This window comes from Cajanus cajan, chromosome 8 (genome assembly GCF_000230855.2).
Source record: "Cajanus cajan strain Asha chromosome 8, NIPB_CcT2T_4, whole genome shotgun sequence".
NCBI classification, from domain to species: Eukaryota; Viridiplantae; Streptophyta; class Magnoliopsida; order Fabales; family Fabaceae; genus Cajanus; species Cajanus cajan.
The window spans coordinates 46,298,523-46,322,051 of NC_138524.1; the positions used below are offsets into that span (position 1 = coordinate 46,298,523).

At 44.5% G+C, this 23,529-nt stretch overlaps 2 protein-coding genes across 2 annotated transcripts; both read left to right on the forward strand.

Moving 5' to 3' along the window:
• The first annotated feature begins 15,059 nt into the window (after positions 1–15,059).
• LOC145950456 (uncharacterized) lies at positions 15,060–16,244 on the forward strand. Its single transcript, XM_083061546.1, has 2 exons — positions 15,060–15,663; positions 15,967–16,244. Exons 1-2 carry the CDS (start codon positions 15,060–15,062, stop codon positions 16,242–16,244), a joined length of 882 nt encoding a protein of 293 aa, XP_082917672.1.
• A 480-nt stretch (positions 16,245–16,724) lies between these two features.
• On the forward strand, positions 16,725–17,765 carry LOC145950457 (uncharacterized). Its single transcript, XM_083061547.1, has one exon. The coding sequence runs from the start codon at positions 16,725–16,727 to the stop codon at positions 17,763–17,765; it is 1,041 nt and encodes a 346-aa protein (XP_082917673.1).
• Positions 17,766–23,529: the final 5,764 nt, after the last annotated feature.

Sequence of the window (23,529 nt, forward strand, 5' to 3'; positions counted from 1 at the left end):
GTATACTTCCGGGTTAGGGAGTTTCGACGTAGATGATCCAAGACATTGAGTATCGCCTTCGTCCTTGTAGTCCTTGACGCTGTGGGGGTTGTATACCGGAGGATAACCGACCAGGCCGACCATGTTTAGTTCGGCTGACTCGACCGAATATACCTAGCACGGCCGATCCGGTCAGCTTGATAAAATCGGGGTCGGCCGACTTAGTCAGCAAGATTCGCATACTCAAGGATACGGAGTTAAGCTAGGTGAATTAAGGCGAGATTAATTTATTTAATACACTGGTTTAACCCCCTGATTTCCCAGGGCCCGTTCCCTAATCACGGCCCAACAACAACTGCTATAAATAGACCCTTAACGAGGTACGTAACCAACTTTAACTACCGAATTTAATACGTCGATCACTTACTTGAGCTTCAGAGTGTATTTTGCAGGCACCTCCCCCTCCTCAAACTACCTAGAGCGGAACGAGAAGACCTAGACCCAGGACCAAGATTGCAACCACTCGGATAAGCAAGGTGTGTCTCCTAATACAGGAACAAATTATATTCTCATAAAATTCAAGTAGTAAAGCACTGCATGTATAAATATGATTTAATATTCTCTCTTAGTCTATATATCAGTAAAATAACTTAATTTTACATAAATTAAGTAAAAAAGTTAATTAAGTGCATTTAATTTTTTTTCATAATTTTATATATAATATATATTATATTTCATAAAATATATATCTTTAATCACAATTATCGTAGAAAATACTCTCATTTATCATATTAGAGATAATTTTGGATTAAAAACATTAAATAGGGTTGGTTTTGTTAAAATTTATTTATGTTTTAGTTCTAATATTTAAAATACTTTTTACTTATATATAAATTTAGAGACAATACTATATTATAAACATGACGAAAATAAGAAACGTTCATAGAAAGTAATACAAATTAATTTGAAAATATTACTTTAATGGTTTATTTGAGAAAGATGAAATAGAAAAGAAAGGGTAGAAAGAGTGAAGAAGTGTGAGGAAGTTAAAAAATTAATATAGTATATTTGGGAAGAGTGAGGAAGAGAAAAGTGTAAAGAATTAATGTGGATCCTATTAAGAAAACCTTTCCCTCTAAACAGGGGGAAGAGTGAGGAAATGGTCACTTAGTCCTTAATGTATATGAGTGATGTAATAAATATAAAATAAAATAAATTCATATTAAAAATAAATAAAATAATATAATAAATTTATTATTTGTTATTAAATTATTCATATTTTTATCATAAAATATTTATTTTTAAAATAAAAATATTTTTAAAAAATAATATAACTATAATAAATAAATATTTATTATATTTAAATTAAATTATTTATAAAAATATATTTATTTATTTAGATAATATTAATAATAATATTTTTTTAAAATAAAATTATTTATAAAAAAGTCAACTTCCATTGTATTTTTCTTCTATTTCTCTCATATCAAACAATTTTTATTTTTACACTTGTAGACCCCTAAAATTGCCCGGGTCGGAAATAAAGCTTGAAGACTCTCGAAGACTGAAGGAAGATCAGCCAGAAGGACTCCTGGAAGGCCCTAGGAGGGTTCTCTGTAGGTCTAGAGGTCTTAGAATAGCTCAAAATAAGAAAGTGGAGGGAATGAAGCCCAATACGGCCGTACTGAACTTAATACGGCCGTATTGAAGCTTCAATACGGCCGCAGTGAACTCAATACGGCGTATTGAAGTTTCTGAAACTTCAATACGACCGTACTGAAATCAATACGGCCGTATTGAAGCTTCAATACAGCCGCAGTGAACTCAATACGGCCGTATTGAAATTTCTGAATTTCAATACGGCCGTATTGAACTCAATACGGCCGTATTGAAGTTCAAAAATTTCAATACGGCCGTATTGGCTCCAGGGCCCGTATTGGGCCTGTTCCCTATAAATATGACGTCAATTGGACGTCATTGGACACTTTTACAGATAGTTTTAACCCTCTCCTTGAGTATTCTGGGGTTTTTGAGCAGTGTTCTGCCCTAGAAATCACTCGGAGAGTTGATCCGACGAAGTTCTTGAGCCCCGAGCCATTTTGCTTGAGGATCGAACCTAGTCGAAGGGAAATCCTCCGGATTTCCATAGTCAAAATTTTATAGGAGGGAGCGAGCGGGCTTGTAGAGCGAGGGAACGCCAAAAAGCTTCCCAGTTTTACTTTATAAAAGCACGCTTCAAAGGTTTCTTCTTAAATCCTTCCTTTTACTGCTTTCTGTGTGCATATTTAAACTGTCATCATGTAGATATTTAATTTATAATTGCTTAGAATAAATAGGGGTAATTTAGTAATTTTACGCTATTATTTTAGAAATAATCTGTCATAGGGAACCCGAAAGGGGCGCTGTGGGGTGCTAACACCTTCCCCACGCGTAACCGACTCCCTTACCCGACTCTGGTTGTAATGGCCGAAGTCGATTTTTGAATCGATTGCCTTATCCCTTTTTCCAATGTTTTGAGTAAAACATTGGTGGCGACTCCATGAACCCTTCTTTTACGAAAACCGCTAATCCATAGAGGGTCCCGCTTGGGATTAACATGGATTGGTGAGACTTTTAATAAATAAATTGGATAAGATCGACAAGGTCTCAGTTTGAGAACAAGTCGTTCTAATAATCCAATACATTTTCAAAACCAAAATAAAAAGCGAGCTCGACCGTCTTCGCGAATGCCGAAAGCCCGTTTCGGGCCGGTGGCGACAGATGGCGACTCCACTGGGGAAGCCTCGAGAGTCAATCCCATTTAGTGACAGATTATTTTAACAAATAATAGTTAAAATTACTTCATTACCCCTTGCTTGTATAATAACATGTTTTATCTATATGGCTTTTAATAACTGTTGTTTGTTTAAATTTACGCAATTGTTTGAAATAAAAACTGCACACAAACCTTTGCACACAACAGTTCCCTCTATACCCGGGGGCATGAGTGATTAACCATAGGGAGTGGATGTTAGTACGGCCGGTTGTCGAATGGGTCTATAGGTGCCCGTAGACCGTTGTCGGAAAACATCACTCAAGGTGATAACCATGAACTTGAGTCCGACGGTGCGTTGGAGCTTTCCATCGACCTACGACGAGAGGAATTGGGTCCCTATAATGGGGGCACCTTGGGGGCCTTTGACCAAGTGAGAACAGTTAGATCCTCCTTGAATATGCACTTTTCTGCAGGAGACCCCTACCTCGTGATTCGCTCGTGACTGTTCGTGGATGAGTGAATTGTTTGTGCATTGTTTATGTGAAATTGTTTGAGCATACATTGCATTTCTTTAAACATACAACATTCCTATTCTTTTAAAATAAAAATAAATAGGAATAAGAATCTTCCGTTACATGGTGTTAACATCTACCTTCATCACATTCATATAGGTAGTTTCCATTTTCACCCAAAAAAATAAAAAAATAAAAATATATACAAAACAAAATACCCGAAAAAAAGAAGAAAAGGGTTATTTATCCAAACTAAGCAATATCATGCATCATCTTAGGGACATCCCGAAAACATGATAATGCTTAGTTGAAAAAAAAAAACACAATGCATGCATATTCATCGCCATCATCTCATATCATGCATTCTTATCAAAGATCATGGAGGGATCTAGGTTTTCATTTCATACATCCCTCCTAATAAATCATTAATAAACATTAATAAAAAGAAAGAAATAATCGATGCGTATATTCAAAGAATGGGTCACACGCCGTTCGCCAACAACCGCGTCAAGCGAGCACACGTCAACTCCGTTGTTGGTAATCAAGACAAACAAGGGGGAAGGTCCAACACCATTAAGGATCACAGTTCCAAGGCCTTTCCCTTACAAATCAAATAAGGCTGTGCCGTGGATATACGACATCCACTCTTCTGCCGACAGCGATATCTCCAACATCGCTGGACTTGGGGGCATGACTAGGAGTGGTAGGATCTACACTCCCGATGATCTTCATAACAAAGCCCCCAAGAATAAAGAAAAAGAAGAAAAGAAAACCGAGGAAAAAGAATCCGAGGAGGAGACTGACAAGCTGTTAAAATTCATCAGACAGAGCGAGTACTCCATTGTGGATCAACTTCACAAGACACCAGCGAAGATCACGCTGTTGTCGTTGATCCTATGCTCCGAACCGCATCGGCAAGCTCTGTTGAAAGTCTTGAACGAGGCATACGTGTCGCACACTATCTCCCAAGACGAGTTTGAGGGGAATGTTAGTCACATCAAGGCTAATGATCACCTCACCTTCATCGATGAAGAAATCCCCGCCGAGGGATCAAACCACAACAAGCCCTTGCACATCTCTATAAAGTGCAAGGAGTATCACATCGCTAAAGTCTTGGTAGATAATGGATTTTCCTTGAATGTAATGCCAAAAAGAGCGCTCGAGCAAGTGGCAATCAAGGGAATCCAAATGCGCCCGAGCAACATGATCGTTCGAGCTTTCGACGGCTCTAAAAGAGAAGTGGTGGGAGAAATCAGTCTTCCAATCCAAATTGGGCCCACTATCTTTAATGTTGAATTCCAAGTAATGGATATTACTCCTGCATACAGCTGTCTCCTCGGCCGACCTTGGATTCATGATGCGAAAGCTGTACCCTCTACGCTCCACCAGAAAGTCAAGTTCATAGTGGGTGACAAACTGGTGACCGTACAAGCTGAAGATGACATACTCACCAGCAAGCCATCCACCATACCTTATATGGATGCAGCAGAGGAAGCTTTAGAAACCGCCTTCCAAGCATTGGAGATAGCCAATGTTGAAACGTTTCCCCGAGAAATGAAGAAGGTAGCCTCCATGCTCACCAAGAACGGATACTTGTCAGGACAAGGATTAGGCAAGGACTCCCAAGGAATCCCGGAGCTACCCATTATCAAGGAAAATCCGGGGAAACAAGGGTTAGGATACAACCCTTATAAAGATCAAAGGACGAAGAGGAATCAAGATCCTTCTCGACGTTCTTTAAGCCAGATCTTTAGGAAGGCTGGTTCACAAACGTCAAGGCTAGCTGTCGTCATCAAGTGTCCTTTTCCTTCTAATAGGGATGTGTAAATTCAGTGACTATTAGAGATCACTCCTCGGGGACAGCCCGACCCCCGAGTCTCGATAGGGCACATGTTTCCACTATGATTATAATAAAATCATTCTTCATTATTTCTTATTGCTTCTTTTCTTGCTTGCAATAAAATTCTAAACCACATTATTTAACCCTGTTTGAATAAGCATAAATGAGGTTAAAATCATCTTGATAACAATAAACCCGCATCATTTTTATGTGGAAATGTGCATAACAGCTTGGAGCACCTTTTCTTGGCCTCAATAAGTGCCGTCATGGATAAAAAGAAATCCATTCAGGACAAAAATCCTAAAAAACAAAAAGCTCGGCAGGAAACCCAAAAAGGGGACTGCGCAAAAAAGAGCAAAAGACCCGCTAGGAATCCCACAAAAGGGTGACCTAGGCAAAAATTAGGGTTACAAAATAATGAACAAAAATAAAAGCCCGCTAAGACACCACAAATGGGTGTTTTAGGCAAAAGTTAGGGCCGTCAAAAAAGAAAAACAAAATAAATCCATGATGGTACCATCAATTGAATTCAACAAGGGGCTCAAGAAAAGCTATCCAAGTTGTCAAAGCACAATCATTAATAATAAAGATGTGCTTAACCTCATAAGTGTTTAATCGAACAAACCTAAACACAATAAGCCTACCATGGCCAGCCATTCTTACAAAATCCATTTTTCAAAAATAAAATAATCCCCTCTAAAACACAAACTTTTGAAAATATATCCTTTCCTTCTTTTCTCTCTTGTCCCAACGATTTTTGAATAATCTAGTGGAAACATGGAGATATAGTGGTCAATAGGAGGGTTGACATATCTTTTAAAGGAAGGGAAGGATCATTTGGTTGATGACACCAAATCCCAATATAACACGCATCATTCCTCGGTTACAGAAATCGGCAGCGCACAGCCCGTCTGGAGGAATGGCAAAATCCAAAAACGCATCGGTTAATTCTTTTGAAAAATGAATCAAATAGAATTAGGTGCATCATACTGCATACATGCATACAGATGATAGGTGTACTGGAAGATCACTTATTCTCTGTTTATTGGAAAAAACAAACAAAAAAACAAAAAATATAAACTTCAGAAAAAACAATGCGCCCGTACCATGTTCAGTACACCCGTACTAAAATGGGGGTTATGAACAAAATTTCAACTCAATACGGGCGTACTGAAATGGATACGGCCGTATTGGCCATAAAGAAATTTTCAAAGAGGCAATCACATAAAATAGAAAAAATAGAAAAAATTGCTTGTGTATGACAGCAGCAAACAAAATGCAAAGATTCAAAAAATCAACAGCGTCATACAGAATAACTGAGCCTGGAGAGGCTTGCCGAAAGAATACTCACAGAATAACTGAGCCTGGAGAGGCTCGCCGAAATAATACTCTCTCAAAATAATGGAGCCTGGAGAGGCTTGCCGAAAGAATACTCTCAGAATAACTGAGCCTGGAGAGGCTTGCCGAAACAATACTCCCACAGAATAATTGAGCCTGGAGAGGCTCGCTGAAATAATACTCTCAGAGTAATTGAGCCTGGAGAGGCTCGCTGAAATAATACTCTCAGAGTAATAAAATAATACTCCTCAGAGACATTTCTGTACAGAAAAAGCCAAAACCAACAAAAAGGGCAAAAATACAGAAAAAGCCAAAATCAACAAAAAAAGGCGAAATACAGAAAAAGCCAAAATCAACAAAAAGGCGAAATACAGAAAAAGCCAAAATCAATAAAAAGGCAAAATATGGAAAAAGCCCAAAAATCGATAAAAGGCAAAATCCGCAAAATTGTACAGAATAATTGAGCCTGGAGAGGCTCGCCGAAATAATACTCTCAGAATAATTGAGCCTGGAGAGGCTTGCTGAAATAATACTCTTTCAGAATAATTGAGCCTGGAGAGGCTCGCCGAAATAATACTCCTTCAGAATAACTGAGCCTGGAGAGGCTCGCCGAAATAATACTCTCAGAATAATTGAGCCTGGAGAGGCTTGCTGAAATAATACTCTTTCAGAATAATTGAGCCTGGAGAGGCTTGCCGAAATAATACTCTCTCAGAATAATTGAGCCTGGAGAGGCTCGCCGAAATAATACTCTCGCAGAATAACCGAGCCTGGAGAGGCTTGCCGAAACAATACTCATCAGTTTGTACAGAATAATTGAGCCTGGAGAGGCTCGCCGAAAGAATACTCTTTCAGAATAATTGAGCCTGGAGAGGCTTGTCGAAACAATACTCATTCAGAATAATTGAGCCTGGAGAGGCTCGCAGAAATAATACTCCCCAGAGAAACCTCAGCTCAAGCTCACGGAAAAATCCCCAGCGAGAGCTATCAAAGCAAAATCGACGCAATCCCCAATGGAAGTGCGATCATCCAAACAGTATATACAAGTCAAAGGACTTAACACTTCCTCAGTGGAAGATAGCTCTCCGACTCAAAGCGCTGAGCGAGGCTAAGCCTGTAGAGGCTTCCCAAATAATACTCTGGGATACACAAGGTCCCCAAATCCCCAATCGCCTACTCAAGAGGCGTTCCTACAAAAAGAGAAAAAATCAAAAATATCAATAACCATTCCCCAAGCGGAATCCGGCAGTCAGCCGAACACTGAACATCAAGATCATTCGCCTACTCAGAGGCACTCCTTCAAAAAAGAGAAAATCAAAAAAGATCAAATAATCATTCCCCAAGTGGAATCCGGCTCTTAGCCAATCATTGAACGTCAAGCTGATACGCCTAACAGAAGAGGCCAATCACAACCAATGATAAAATCCCCTAGCGGATAACAGCCTACACAGAGGCAACAAAATCCAAAAAAATCAAAAAGAGTCACCCGAATAAGGATAACCGGGATACTCCACTTACGTCAAAAGGACGTCAGCCAAACATAAGGCATCGCTCAATTCAAGAAGAGCATCTGTGTCTACACCCCAAGGAAACAGAAATTCCCCATGGGTACCAACTAAGCAATGCAAGTTGGGGCACAAAAACCTATGAATGACTGCACATCCCCTAGACGGATCCCTGCGTTATCCAGCCCTCAGCGGCACAAAAATCAAAAACAATCGTCGAAGCAGCATCGTGGACTGTGGAGACAAAATCAACATCCAGAATCCCCAGCGGATAACAGCCTATACAGAGGCAGCAAAAATCAGAAAATCAAAAAGAGATACCCGAATAAGGATAAATCGGGATACTCCACCAACGTCAAAGGACGTCAGCCAAACATAAGGCATCGCTCAACTCAAAGAGAGAGCATCTGTGTCCACACCCCAAGGATTCAGAAATTCCCCATGGGTACCAACAATGCAATGCAAGTTGGGGCACAGGAACCTATGAATGACTGCACATCCCCTAGACGGATCCCTGCGTTATCCAGCCCTCAGCGGCACAAAATCAGAAAAACCGTCGAAGCAGCATCGTGGACTGTGGAGACAAAATCATCTCAAAGCCTAAGAGGCAGTACTCAGCTACCCAGTTGTCGAGAGCACCGAGGTATGCACAAGTCTGGAGAGACAGTACTCAGAGTCTGGAGAGACGATACTCAAAGTCTGGAGAGACAGTACTCGAAGTCTGGAGAGACAGTACTCAGAGTCTGGAGAGACGATACTCAGAGTCTGGAGAGACGATACTCAGAGTCTGGAGAGACGATACTCAGAGTCTGGAGAGACGATACTCAGAGTCTGGAGAGACGATACTCAAAGTCTGGAGAGACAGTACTCAAAGTCTGGAGAGACAGTACTCAGAGTCTGGAGAGACGATACTCAAAGTCTGGAGAGACAGTACTCGAAGTCTGGAGAGACAGTACTCAGAGTCTGGAGAGACGATACTCAGAGTCTGGAGAGACAGTACTCAGAGTCTGGAGAGACGATACTCAGAGTCTGGAGAGACGATACTCAGAGTTTGGAGAGACGATACTCAGAGTCTGGAGAGACGATACTCAGAGTCTGGAGAGACGATACTCAGAGTCTGGAGAGACGATACTCAGAGTCTGGAGAGACGATACTCAGAGTCTGGAGAGACGATACTCAGAGTCTGGAGAGACGATACTCAAAGTCTGGAGAGACAGTACTCAAAGTCTGGAGAGACAGTACTCAGAGTCTGGAGAGACGATACTCAAAGTCTGGAGAGACAGTACTCGAAGTCTGGAGAGACAGTACTCAGAGTCTGGAGAGACGATACTCAGAGTCTGGAGAGACAGTACTCCAAGTCTGGAGAGACAGTACTCAGAGTCTGGAGAGACGATACTCAAAGTCTGGAGAGACAGTACTCGAAGTCTGGAGAGACAGTACTCAGAGTCTGGAGAGACGATACTCAGAGTCTGGAGAGACAGTACTCAAGGTCTGGAGAGACAATACTCAAGGTCTGGAGAGACAATACTCAGCCATCAGCGTCGTCAAAGGCACGTTGGTGTTAAACTTAGCTACCGAGGTTGTCAGAAGCGCCGAGGTATGCACCAACCTGGAGAGGCTACTCAACAATTTTCCCACCTGAAGACACTACAAGTCGGAAGGATGGCACATTACCCGGACAATTGGGTCAACTCCTTTACTTGTCAATCGGTACACCAAAAGACCGTTTGACTAAGTAAAGGGGGGGCAGCTGTAGACCCCTAAAATTGCCCGGGTCGGAAATAAAGCTTGAAGACTCTCGAAGACTGAAGGAAGATCAGCCAGAAGGACTCCTGGAAGGCCCTAGGAGGGTTCTCTGTAGGTCTAGAGGTCTTAGAATAGCTCAAAATAAGAAAGTGGAGGGAATGAAGCCCAATACGGCCGTACTGAACTTAATACGGCCGTATTGAAGCTTCAATACGGCCGCAGTGAACTCAATACGGCGTATTGAAGTTTCTGAAACTTCAATACGGCCGTACTGAAATCAATACGGCCGTATTGAAGCTTCAATACAGCCGCAGTGAACTCAATACGGCCGTATTGAAATTTCTTAATTTCAATACGGCCGTATTGAACTCAATACGGCCGTATTGAAGTTCAAAAATTTCAATACGGCCGTATTGGCTCCAGGGCCCGTATTGGGCCTGTTCCCTATAAATATGACGTCAATTGGACGTCATTGGACACTTTTACAGATAGTTTTAACCCTCTCCTTGAGTATTCTGGGGTTTTTGAGCAGTGTTCTGCCCTAGAAATCACTCGGAGAGTTGATCCGACGAAGTTCTTGAGCCCCGAGCCATTTTGCTTGAGGATCGAACCTAGTCGAAGGGAAATCCTCCGGATTTCCATAGTCAAAATTTTATAGGAGGGAGCGAGCGGGCTTGTAGAGCGAGGGAACGCCAAAAAGCTTCCCAGTTTTACTTTATAAAAGCACGCTTCAAAGGTTTCTTCTTAAATCCTTCCTTTTACTGCTTTCTGTGTGCATATTTAAACTGTCATCATGTAGATATTTAATTTATAATTGCTTAGAATAAATAGGGGTAATTTAGTAATTTTACGCTATTATTTTAGAAATAATCTGTCATAGGGAACCCGAAAGGGGCGCTGTGGGGTGCTAACACCTTCCCCACGCGTAACCGACTCCCTTACCCGACTCTGGTTGTAATGGCCGAAGTCGATTTTTGAATCGATTGCCTTATCCCTTTTTCCAATGTTTTGAGTAAAACATTGGTGGCGACTCCATGAACCCTTCTTTTACGAAAACCGCTAATCCATAGAGGGTCCCGCTTGGGATTAACATGGATTGGTGAGACTTTTAATAAATAAATTGGATAAGATCGACAAGGTCTCAGTTTGAGAACAAGTCGTTCTAATAATCCAATACATTTTCAAAACCAAAATAAAAAGCGAGCTCGACCGTCTTCGCGAATGCCGAAAGCCCGTTTCGGGCCGGTGGCGACAACACTATTTCTTTATATTTTCTCACGCTTCTCTTTTTTCTTTTTCTTTTCCTTTTTGTTTATTTATATCTTTTTTACTAAATACAGTAGAAGAAACACTAGCAATCTCAACACTAGTCTAGTATTAGGGATGGAAATAGGTCAATTCTTTACGAAGGGCCTACCTATATGTGGCCTGACCTCTTTAATGCTTGGCTTGGCCTGGCCTAACCTTTATAATAAAAAGGACAAGTTTAAGCTTTTAAAAAAGCTTATTTATATAAAAAGGCCATGCTTAAGCTTATAGAAAAGTCTTTTAGATTTAATAGATCAGCCTATTTATTTATCTAATATAATAAAACATATATATTATTAAAAATATAAATAAATAAATAAATTTATAAAAAAAAGTAAATTATCAATATTTAAAATATTTTTTATACAATTTTTTTTTTCATAATAGTTTTATAAACTTACGACTTCTGCATGAGTGTACATCAACATATATGATTACACATGAATTGTTCCTTCAATAGAAAATAATTCAATTTTTCTCCTATATTTCCTTTAAAATTTAAATTTTAATAATATTGAGTAAACAGTATTTTAAAAATAATTTTGTTAATTTTTAAAAATTAAGTTTATTGGCTTAATAAACATTAATAATTTAAATAAGTTTTTAATAGGCTAATAGGTCAAGCTAGACTTTAAATAGGTCAGCCTATAAAAAGAAAAAATATATGCTAGATAATAGGTTAGGCTTAGGTTTTAATTTTATAAAATAGGCCTAACTTATATATTCAAAGCTTGGCCTGCCCTGGTTTGACTTGACCTATTTTCATCCCTACCTAGTAGTACTAAGATTAGTTAAAATCAAATCAAGCAGTTCTAGAAATCAAAACACAACTTCATTAACCCACAAAATTAATTCATATTTACAAATAAAAACAAAAAAAAGAAGAAGAACAACAGATCACCTGCAATTACTAAAATAAAATTGGAGTAAAGCTCAATAATAGAAAATTATATGCCTTCTTATCAAATTGAAAACCCTACAGCAAAATGAAAATCTAACAGCAAACAAATTACACAAAAACCCAATTACACCTACACATCACCAAAATACAAATCTCAAGCAGCAACATAGTAGGATACCATATATTGAGAAAGATTAAAACTAGTCATAATTATTAGTATTTTTAATTTAATTCTTATAAAATCATATTGAAATATATAAATTCAAATCAACCCCAAATTGAGTAAATAAGGCCAATATTATTGGCAGTTACTAGTTTACTAACCTAATTAAGATGTCTACTAAAATAATTTATTTTAATACATGGAAGTGATAATGTTTAGTTTGAGGATCTTTCTTATTACCGCCATGGTAATTTTTACAAATAACAAAATTAAATTAAAGTTGCTTATAATCTTTTTATAATTTTCAACAACAATTTTAGTAAATTTTATTAATAAATTTATGCAATTTTTTTTTATAAATTTATTAAAGAAAATTAAATTATTTACTCAAACACATGCTTGAGGCAAGGTTGGCATACTTTACTTAAATTGTGTAGAGTATAATTCCATTCTCTCTCTTTCTTTTTTAAGTCATCTAAAAATATAGGGATATATTCCAAGATAATAAGCATTCTCGAGAAAGAATTCTTCCATACCAACATGGAGGAATTCCCAAATGCTTATGCGTACTATCAACGACTTAAAGAATTGTCGAATTAGCTCAAGAACGTTGATATACTAGTCTCAAACAGTCGTCGTCTAGTTCTTGAAATGGTGGTTGGCCTCAATGAGGGTTATTTTTAAAAAACTATATTGTGATTCTATTAAAAAAATTAGCATAAATCTTACAAAAAAATGGAAAGTGTACTATCCGTACCGCCATGCCGAGCTCGAGCTCGGTATCACAGCGTAGGAAGACCTCGGACATGCGCTGGGCGATCTCGATCTAGGCGAGATCCGCTATTTGATCAGATCGCAACTGATCTCGAGCCCAAGGCCCAACACAACCCTAATTCACACCAAGGTACGTGCATTATTTATACGAGACTCACAATCATACAAACCCTAACTTTAGCATTGGAGTCTCTTTTGCAGGTACCACCCCCATCTTGGAACATCAAGCATACCAGCGAAGGAGGTTCACCAACCTTACCCAGTGGATCAACTCTACCTCAGATCCCCGGTAAGAACATTTGGCGCCCACCGTGGGGCCGATCAAGACAGCTCTTATCGGCCACGCTTATGGTCTTCACCCGAAGCCATAGTAGACGCGCAACAGACGACGCAAATCGCATGACAACCATGGACAACGAAGCGACACTGAGAAGGCTGATCGAACAGGTCGAACAGATGCGGCAACAATACGACGCCGATCTGCAAAACATGCGTGCCAAGCACGAAACTGACCTAGCCGCAATGCGGACCGCCAATGAAGCTGATCTGGCGGCACTACGCGCTGAAAACGAGCGGATTCGCGCCCAGCTCCCTCGACGCCCCTCTGATCATCCTCCTGAGGCGAGCAACCTCCATGAGGAAGAAGGGCATTCGGTCTCTTAGCCCCGAACTGCGTCTAGGGCACCGACTCCGCGACCTACCACGCATCGGTCTCATGCACCAACGAACAAGTCGGCCCATGAAGTTAGCAAGGCCCCTACTCACGTCATGGGGGGTCAAACAACCTTCCGCCGTCATCCTTTTATGGATGGCATCATGGAGACACCACTCCCTCAGGGATGGAAGCCTCTCCACCTCGATCGCTATGATGGCACGACAGACCTCGATGAGCACATCGACCTGTACACGACACAGGTAAACCTCTACACTAACAATGATGCTATTTTGTGTAGGGTTTTTCTGACCTCTCTCAAAGGAGCCGCGCTCAACTGGTACACCCAGCTTCCCGCCGAGTCAATCGATAGTTTCAGCACTCTGGTCAGGCGATTCACGGCGCAATATGCAACGAGCTGGCCTCATCACATCACGTCAGCCGCCCTGGCCAGTCTCAGACAGAACGACGACGAGCCACTCCGGGCGTTCATGGAACGATTTGCCGCCACCTCGGTTAAGATTAGAAATCTGAATCCCGAGGTCGCCCTACACGCCATGCTCATGGCACTCAAGCCCGGACCATTCGTCGACATCCTGTGCCGAGAGGCTCCTCGTGACATGGACGAGCTCCGCGCCCGCGCCGCGGGCTATATCCAGATGGAAGAGCACTCCGCTTTTCGTGACCAGGTTCGCGGCAAGGGACCAATGAAGCCATAACAGGGTCACAAGGACAAGATGAAGGTCAACAATGACAGCCAATTCAAGAAGTCGGCTAGGGTAACCAGAGGGGGGAGATATGACTTCTATACTCCCCTGACACGCCCCGAGTACATATCCTGGAGGAGGCCAGCAACAGCAACCTGCTCACCCTGCCACCGCCAGGTCACACCCCCAACAGTGCCGAAAAGTCCAAACACTGTCGGTACCACAAGAATCACGGTCACACCACTGAGGAGTGTCGCACACTCCGAGACCACATTGAAGAACTCATCCAGGCAGGCCACCTTAGCCCATATGTCCAGCGACAGTAGGGGCACCGAGGAGGCTATGGTGGACGAGGGCGAGGCAGAGGTCGTGGTTCAGGAGCTCGCACGGACCAACCCTCTGGCTCTCAACAAAACTCCGGCGGAGTAGTGCAAGCCGAGGTAAGCCAGGAAACAGGGTCAGCTCCCTTACGGGGAGTAATCAATACGATTGCAGGTGGTTTCGCAGGGGGAGGCGCCAACAGCTCGGCTCGGAAGAGACACCTACGCAATATCAACAACGTCCATTCCACTACCTCGGCTTCGCACCAAAGCTCACCGCCGATCACCTTCACTAATGACGACTATGCTAGCGTCAGTCCCAACCAGGATGATCCCATGGTCGGAGGTAGCTAATTGGGAGGTTCACAAGACACTGATAGACCAAGGGAGCTCGGAAGATGTCCTGTATTGGCCGACCTTCCTAAGGTTAGACATCCCTCACTCTCTCATCCAACCTCACACAGAGCCCCTAGTCGGTTTTGCAGGAGAGTGAGTACACACTCGGGGATACGTGGACCTGCTGACCACCTTCGGGACCTCTCCGGATACAAGGAGAATTATGGTCCGATACCTCCTTGTGGAAGCCAACACCTCCTATAATATCATCATTGGGAGGCCGACGTTAAACCAGCTCAGAGCAGTGGTGTCCACTCCGCACCTCACCATGAAGTTCCCAGGAAGTGACGATAAAATCATCTCCGTCAAAGCAAATCAGAAGACAGCCCGGCAATGCTACGCCGAAAGCCTGAAAGTCTCCTCGCCCGACAAGTGCCGCCGCAGCGATCCTCCCATCGTGGCTCACATCAACCACGTGGACATCGGTGATCTCGATCCGAGGTCCGACTCCCATGATGAGCGACCAAGTCCCATCGACAAGCTCGATGACCTCCAGATCGGAAAACTCCCGGGGCAATGCACGAAGATCAGCAGGCAGTTGAACCTGGAGTTACGACAACAGCTCGAGGCTGAAGTCCTCAAGAATGCCGACCTCTTTGCCTGGTCCAGTGCCGACATGACAGGTATCGATGCTAACCTCATCTGTCACAGGTTAGCAATACATAAGGAGGCGAAGCCAGTAGCTCAAAGGAAGCAGAAGGTCGGGGGCGAAAGGCGAGAGGCCATCATCACCGAGACACAGAAGTTACTGAACGCTGGCTTCATCCGTGAGGTTAGATACACCACATGGCTGGAGAATGTGGTCCTGGTGAAGAAAAGCTCGGGGAAATGGCGCATGTGCGTCGACTACACCGACTTGAACAGAGCATGCCCCAAGGACTCATACCCCTTGCCGAACATTGACAGGCTGGTCGACGGAGCGTCCGGGCACGCCCTCCTCAGTTTACTCGACGCCTACTCTGGGTACAACCAGATAATGATGTACCCACCTGACGAAGTGCATACTTCCTTCATCACCGACCACGCCAATTACTGCTACCGGGTGATGCCCTTCGGTCTCAAAAACGCAGGGGCCACTTACCAGCAATTGATGGACAAGGTCTTCCACCAGCAGATCGGGCAGAACATGGAAGTCTACGTTGACGACATGGTGGTCAACACCACCTCGGCCACCGACCATGCTACCGACCTTGCCGAGGTGTTCGCCCAGATCAGGAGACACAACATGCGTCTCAACCCGAAGAAGTGCGTCTTCGGCGTCCAGGGAGGCAAGTTCCTCGGCTTCATGATCACTAGCAGAGGAATCGAGGCCAACCCTGAGAAGTGCAAAGCCATCATTCAAATGTAGAGTCCGCAAACGGTGAAAGAAGTCCAACGCCTAGCCGAACGGTTAGTCTCATTGTCCCATTTCATCCCCAGACTCGCGGAGAAGGCAGTGCCAATCTTCACTTTGCTACGGAAGCCAAAAGACTTCTAGTGGACGGATCAGTGCGAAGAAGCTTTCCAAAGTTTCAAAACTTTTCTCACGACCCCGCCCATCCTACAGAGGCCGGACCACAAAATCGACCTCCTCCTCTACTTGGCCGTAGCAGCAAACGCCATCAGCGCAGTGATAGTACAAGAACATCAGAAGGTGCAGACGCCGATCTACTTCATCAGTCGAGTCCTCCAAGATGCGGAGAAACGGTACTAAACGATCGAAAAGTTGGCACTATCACTCGTCACCGCAGCACGGCATCTCTGACCTTATTTCCATAGCCACCAGGTGATAGTCAAAACCGACTACCCCATAAAGCAAATCCTGAGAAAGCCGGAGCTCGCCGGATGAATGATTGCATGGTCGGTCGAGTTGTCCGAGTTCGGCATCCAATACGAGAGTCGCGGCGCCCTAAAAGCTCAATGCCTGGCCGACTTCGTAGCCGAGCTCACGCCCACTACTGCTGAGGAACCCCAGGTATGGACTCTACACGTTGACGGGTCCTCCAACTCTAAGGGTGGTGGTGCAGGTATCATATTGGAAGGACCAAATCAAGTCACTTTGGAGCAGTCCCTCAAGTTCAGCTTCAAGGTGACCAACAACCAAGCGGAGTACGAGGCACTTCTCGCAGGACTGAGGCTAGCTCACGACCTCGGGGCCCGAAAAGTGAGCTGCAACAGCGACTCGAAGCTCATGGTGGAGCAGCTTAGTGGGACCTACCAGGCAAAGGATACTCTTCTACAACGGTATTTCCACATCGCATCCCAACAGATCTCGTCCTTCGACGAGTTCAGCATACAACATGTGTCGCGAGAACAAAATGCCCGAGCCGACCTCTTATCAAAGCTCGCCAGCACCAAAAGACCTAGACAGCACCGAACTATCATCCAGGAGACCTTGCACTCACCCAGCCTGGACGACAAGGTCGTCAATACTAGCGACAGCAAAGACCAGGGGTGGATGACAGGAATCTGGAGTTACTTGAAAGAAGGAACCTTGCCCGAAGACAAGGACGAAGCTCGGAAGATGAGGATGAGATCGGCCAAGTTCGTAATTATCGGGGATGAGCTATTCAAGCGTGGCATTTCCACCCCACTGCTCAAGTGCTTGACCGCGCCTCAGGCAGCCTACGTAATCGAGGAAATTCACCGGGGCATATGTGACATGCATTCTGGAGCACGCTCAATGGCGACTAGAGTACTCCGAGCTGGATACTACTGGCCTACTCTAAAATCGGATTGCCAGGACTATGTACAAAAGTGCAAAGAATGCCAGCAGTTCAGCAACACACACCGGCAACCGCCCGAAGCTCTCCACCATATGATGTCGGCATGGCCTTTCTCCCAGTGGGGAATGGACATCCTCGGGCCATTCCCCCCTGCAAAAGGTTAGCTCAAGTTCCTCCTAGTGGCGATCGACTACTTCACCAAGTGGATTGAGGCATGCCCACTCGCAAAAATCACCATCGAAAATGTGCAAAGGTTCACCTGGAGGAGTATTGTTTGCAGATTCGAAATCCCTCACACCCTCGTTACTAACAACGGCCGGCAATTCATCGCACAGGGATTCGAGGACTTCCTCCGTGAGCTCGGCATCAAGCATCTCCCAACCTCGGTGGAACACCCCCAGACCAATGGCCAAGCCGAAGCAGCCAACAAGGTCATTCTCCGGGAACTTAAGAAGCGGCTCGGGAACGCCAAAGGACAGTGGGCCGATGAGCTCCCCAGCATCCTTTGGGCATATCATTGCACCCCCCAGTCAACCACGCAAGAAACACCTTATAGGCTGACCTACGGAACTGACGCAATGATCCTAGTGGAAGTCAGAGAGACATCCCACCGACGCCAAGTTTTCAACAGCGAGCAAAATGCTTGAGAGTTAGCAGCCGACCTCGACTTGGTTGACGAGCTTAGAGACGAAGCTCAAATCCACGAAGAAGCCTGCAAACTCTGAGCTTCCCGAAGATACAACACCCGGGTGCGACCTCGCTCTTTCCGAGTTGGCGACTTGGTATGGCGATTGCTAGGTGAGGCACAGAAAGACACGTTAGATGGGAAGCTTGCACCCACTTGGGGTGGCCCATTCCAAGTAATAGAAGACTTGGAAAATGGAGCGTACCGACTAGAAGAGCTCAGCAGAAAACCTATACCACGAACTTGGAATGCTACGCATCTCAAGTTTTATTTCAGCTAAATTTGTACGAATGAGCTGTGCACTCTTTTCCCGCCTCAGTCTTTTATCCCAAAAAATAGAAAAATGGGTTTTGGCTGAGAGGGTTTTTAACGAGGCACACTTACACAATCAATAAAATGACTCATTCTGTTCAACTCATATTTTCTTAGTTCCACATCATTTTATGTTTTATGCTAAATAAAGGTCGAGTTCAAACCAACTTATTTCTCTCTCATTCAAGGTCGAGTTCGAACCTTCGTACAATTCACTCTGCTTAGATCCGAGGTCGAATTCGAACCTCAGCATGATTAACTCAAGGTCGAGTTCGAACCTTCACAAAGAGTTATTTAACGAAAATCCGAGGTCGAATTCGAACCCCGGCATGATTAACTCAAGGTCGAGTTCGCACCTTCACAAAGAATTATTTAACGAAAATCCGAGGTCGAATTCGAACCCCGGCATGATTAACTCAAGGTCGAGTTCGAACCTTCACAAAGAGTTATTTAACAAAAATCCAAGGTCGAATTCGAACCCCGGCATGATCAACTCAAGGTCGAGTTCGAACCTTCACAAAAACTACCTCACGACGATTTGAGGTCAAGCTCAACCCTCAACATGATCAACGCAAGGTCAAGTTTGAACCGTAGCGCAATCCATTCCGCCCCGAAACTGAGTCTGAGTGTCACAAAGTATAAAAGTACACAACAGACATTGAACATGTGTCTCAAAACGCGCAAACAGGAAAAAATCAAGCCTAAACGCAAAGGCAAAGAAAAGCGCAATGGCAAATAGACAAAAAATACATATATACACAGCGATGTTTTCAAAGTTCCACACTTGGATTCAACAAAAAAAAATAAAGTAGAGAAAATTAAACTAGGCTATTACACATTTAGCCTACGCAGAGGCATTCGCGCTGGAGTTTTCCTCGACGTCATCCTCCTTTACCAGCTTGCCGAAGCGGACAACCTTCTCCACGTGCATGGCAGAGAAGTCGAACCCCGGGGCAAGAAGCCTCGCCTAGCGAGCTTCCTTGAGGAAACCCGGCTTATGCTCAAACAAGACAGACCGCTCGGTTTTCCAGCTTCTTCTCTAGCACCGCCCTCTCCGCCTCCAGCTTCGCCAGCTCCACTCTCAGAGAGGCGACCTCCTCCTCTTTTCCACCGAGGACGACCTCGTCGCAGAGGTGCTTCTCAGCCGCCGCCACCAGCTCGCTCTTCAGGGATGTCACTTCATCCTCCAAGGAGCGAACCCGACCACGGGAAGACGTCACCTCATCTTCCAAGAAGCGTATCCAACCTCGAGACGAGGCGGCGACCCCCTGCAGCTCGTTTACCTGGGAGGCATAACTCTCGTTGGAGCGCAGGGCGATCTCCAAAGACTTCTGGACCCTCGCAAGGTCCCCCCTCGCAGCTCGAAGCTCGGCACCCTGCATTTTTGCTTCACCAAGGGCGGCGCTCAGAACCTTGTTCTCCTCCTTCAAGGCCCTGTTCTCCTCCCTCAAAGGTTGGACTCGGCTCCTCAGCCTAACCAAGTCCTCCTACTGTTTGGACCACTTATGCTTCCAATGGTCCACAATCGCCATAGTCTTCTGCAGAAAGACCTGGGTGGCATCAAGGCCTTCCACGGGCCCGACCTCGTCTATCAGCCCCTGGTCGTTCGAGCTCAGCGAACCTTGGGGGAAGAACTTCTCGGAAGTCACTCCCGCGCTCCACAGCGAGTCCATGTCAGTTGAAGCACTCACATGGTCCAATCGCACCTGCAAGCGGCCCTTCCTGAAGCGGTGAGCTAAAAATTGGCTCCGGGAAGCCCCCTGCGATGAACCAAACGGCGGCGCCGAAGCTGCAGTCGTAGCTGTGGGGACCTCGAAGTTCAGCCCTTCGCCGCGAGCCTCGACAAAGGTAGAAACAGGCGTCCCCTGCTCGGCAATAGGGGGATCCACGCCTGGCCCCTCCGGCCTCGGGGGCACTTGAGTCTCGGCAGCGTCTCCTGCCTGCAAAAAATGGCCCCATGTCAAAAGAAAAAAGAACAACATACAAGATAAAAGGAAAAACGAAAAGCGAGGTACTCACCACGGCGGCCTGGGCGACTTGCTCAGCGACCTGGGCCCCCACCTCGGCAGCTATCCCTGCCTGCAAAAAGCGATAGCGCCTCAATAAACCAAGCGAAGCCAACATAGAAGAAAAGTTAAAGAAAACAGGACACTTACCTCGACAGTGGGAGCAACTTGCTCAGTAGTCTCCGTAGCAGCCATTTGGGGAGCCTCCCCAGGCGGAGGACTCCTAGTAAGGTCGACCGCGTCGGCATCAGCAGCCTTGGAGGTCACCTCCTCCGTGCTACGAGGGGCAGAGGTCCCCTCGACCTCTTTCTCGCCCCTCTTTCTTTTTCGGTTGACTTTCAGGGGGGAAACCTCCTCTTCTTGAGGCTCCGGGACCTCGATCTCGGAGACATTGTAGCGGTGCTTCAGCTCACGCCACTTATTCCTGCCCATTATGCCTGCAAACACAGATAAAACACATCAGCAAAAGAAGGTTTCACAAACCCTAGCAACCTAAGGAAAACAGAGTACTCACTCTCTAAGCCCCTCTCCTTGTACGCCGAGTTCGCAAGCGACAGGACGAGCTTGCAATCCAGCGGACGAGGAAGCGCTGCAAGATTCTCAATGGCGGCCACCTCCGAAGCTGTCAATTTCAATTGGCCCACCCCATGAAACCTAGACATCCACGAGGGCGGCCCGGAAAAACTCTTGTTTAAAGTTTTTTTATGACTGGGAGTAAAGAGTGAATAAACCCCCATCTCTACTCCCACTCAGAGACAGAATTCCATAAGGCGGAACGCCTATTTTCAGCTGGTAAAAATGAAGAAAGACGGGAAGAGACACCTCTATCTCTAGAGCTGAACACAGGACTTGAAAAGCCCTCAAAAAACCCCAAGTATTTGGGTGCAACTGGCAAGGAGCCGAGTTGATAAAATTCAAAAAATCACACTCGAATTGAGTGAAAGGAAGGCAGACGCCTAAATCCCTAAAGAAACACAGGAAGACATAGAAATGGGGAGGGTCTGTAGACTTCCCCATGTACACACCCTCACCGGCCTGACAAGGTTCAAGACGGATCATTCGGGAAAGAGAAGGGTCACAAATTCTGTGCGATTTCCAAACCGCATTAACCTCAAGAAAAGACTGAAACACACTCTAGGTTCCCCCTATCTCGCGTCGAACCCAATCGTAACCAGGAATGCCTGGAACGAGGTCCTTGGGCGGTTTCACCACCTTCTTTTTCTCAGCGGTGGCCGTTCCGATAGCCACCGCCTTGCCCCGCGCCTTACCCTTGCCCTTGGCAGGCGCGGAGGATCCGACACCATTCTCTCCAGCCATAGAGAAAACAAGAAAGACTCGAAGAAGGAGAAGATTGGAGAAAGGGGAGAGAATAGAGAAATCGAAGTACCTGGTACTCCTTTGACAAAAAAAAGAGTGAATAAGAAGAGGCGAAACCCAGTTGCCGGAAACAGCGACGGAGACTGAACGGAAGCGAAAGTGCAGGAAGAAGCTTGCGCAAGAAGCCTAAGGAGAAAGAAAACGAAAAGAGTAAAGTGAAAGGGGAAGAGGCGCGAGGGAGAGAAAAGGGGGTTTTCCAAAATCCAAACGGCCACAACACGTGTCAGCCAGGGGGCATAACTGGCGATACACTTAATGACTCCCATTATGACGAGCACCAGTCATAATTGCATAACCGTCATCCTCACCCACGCGCCACCTGCACGTTTTCAAAAACGAGGCAACAATTTTGACACGTGGCATCTCGACAAGCAGGCGTACGCGAAGGGTCACGGCCACTTGACGAGCTCGGTCTTAACTCCTCGACCTACGGTCTTTGGTGCTCGGGGGGCTAGTGTACTATCCATACCGCCATGCCGAGCTCGAGCTCGGTATCACAGCGTAGGACGACCTCGGACATGCGCTGGGCGATCTCGGTCTAGGCGAGATCCGCTATCTGATCAGATCGTAACTGATCTCGGGCCCAAGGCCCAACACAACCCTAATTCACACCAAGGTACGTGCATTATTTATACGAGACTCATAGTCATACAAACCCTAACTTTAGCATCGGAGTCTCTTTTGCAGGTACCACCCCCATCTTGGAACATCAAGCGTACCAGCGAAGGAGGCTCACCGACCTTACCCAGTGGATCAACTCTACCTCAGATCCCCGGTAAGAATAGAAAGTATTTGTACAATTGTGTAAAATTTTAAGAAATTTTAATATAATTTACTCATTTATTTTTTATGAAATAGTTTATATTTAACTACTAATTTCAATTTTGAATCTTAAATATATATATATATATATATATATATATATATATAATATTTACTGAGAGCCTTTTACAGCTCAGTTCAAATAGGTTTATATCTAATATAGAAGTAACGTAGACTGTAATATCAAAATAAATAATTAAGATGATTTGTCCTTCTTATTTTATTATATAAGGTGGTTTAATTAGTACATTTCACAATGAAGGTATGAAATCAAGAGAGAAGGAATATATATATATATATATATATATGAATACTCAATTTTATCCAGACCGGCAAACACAAAAAAAAAAAAAAAAAAAAAGTGTTGTAACCTAGAACGGGCCGTTCCAAATTCGGAACGGCCGTTCCATGTTAGAAAAAAACACAACAACCCTAATTTAGAACGGCCGTTCCAATATGGGAACGGGCCGTTCCAATATTGGAACGGGCCGTTCTAAATGACAAAAAGGACCTAAAATTCCTTATCTGGAACGGGCCGTTCCAAATTTCAGAACGGGCCGTTGCAAAGTTAGAACGGGTCGTTCTGTGTTTAGAACGGGCCGTTCCAGAGTCACATTTTGCTTGTAACGGTATGATCCAGAACGGGCCGTTCCGATTTCGGAACGGGCCGTTCTGGTCAGGTCTGACATCTATAAATAGACGCGTTGGGCACAGTTTTCAGGAGCT

Coding starts and splice junctions, on each gene's coding strand:
- LOC145950456 (XM_083061546.1), top strand. CDS start 15,060: ATGGTCCGATACCTCCTTGTGGAAGCCAACACCTCCTATAATATCATC. Junction 15,664..15,966: donor ACTGAACGCTGGCTTCATCC/GTGAGGTTAGAT, acceptor TCAAAAACGCAG/GGGCCACTTACCAGCAATTG.
- LOC145950457 (XM_083061547.1), top strand. CDS start 16,725: ATGATTGCATGGTCGGTCGAGTTGTCCGAGTTCGGCATCCAATACGAG.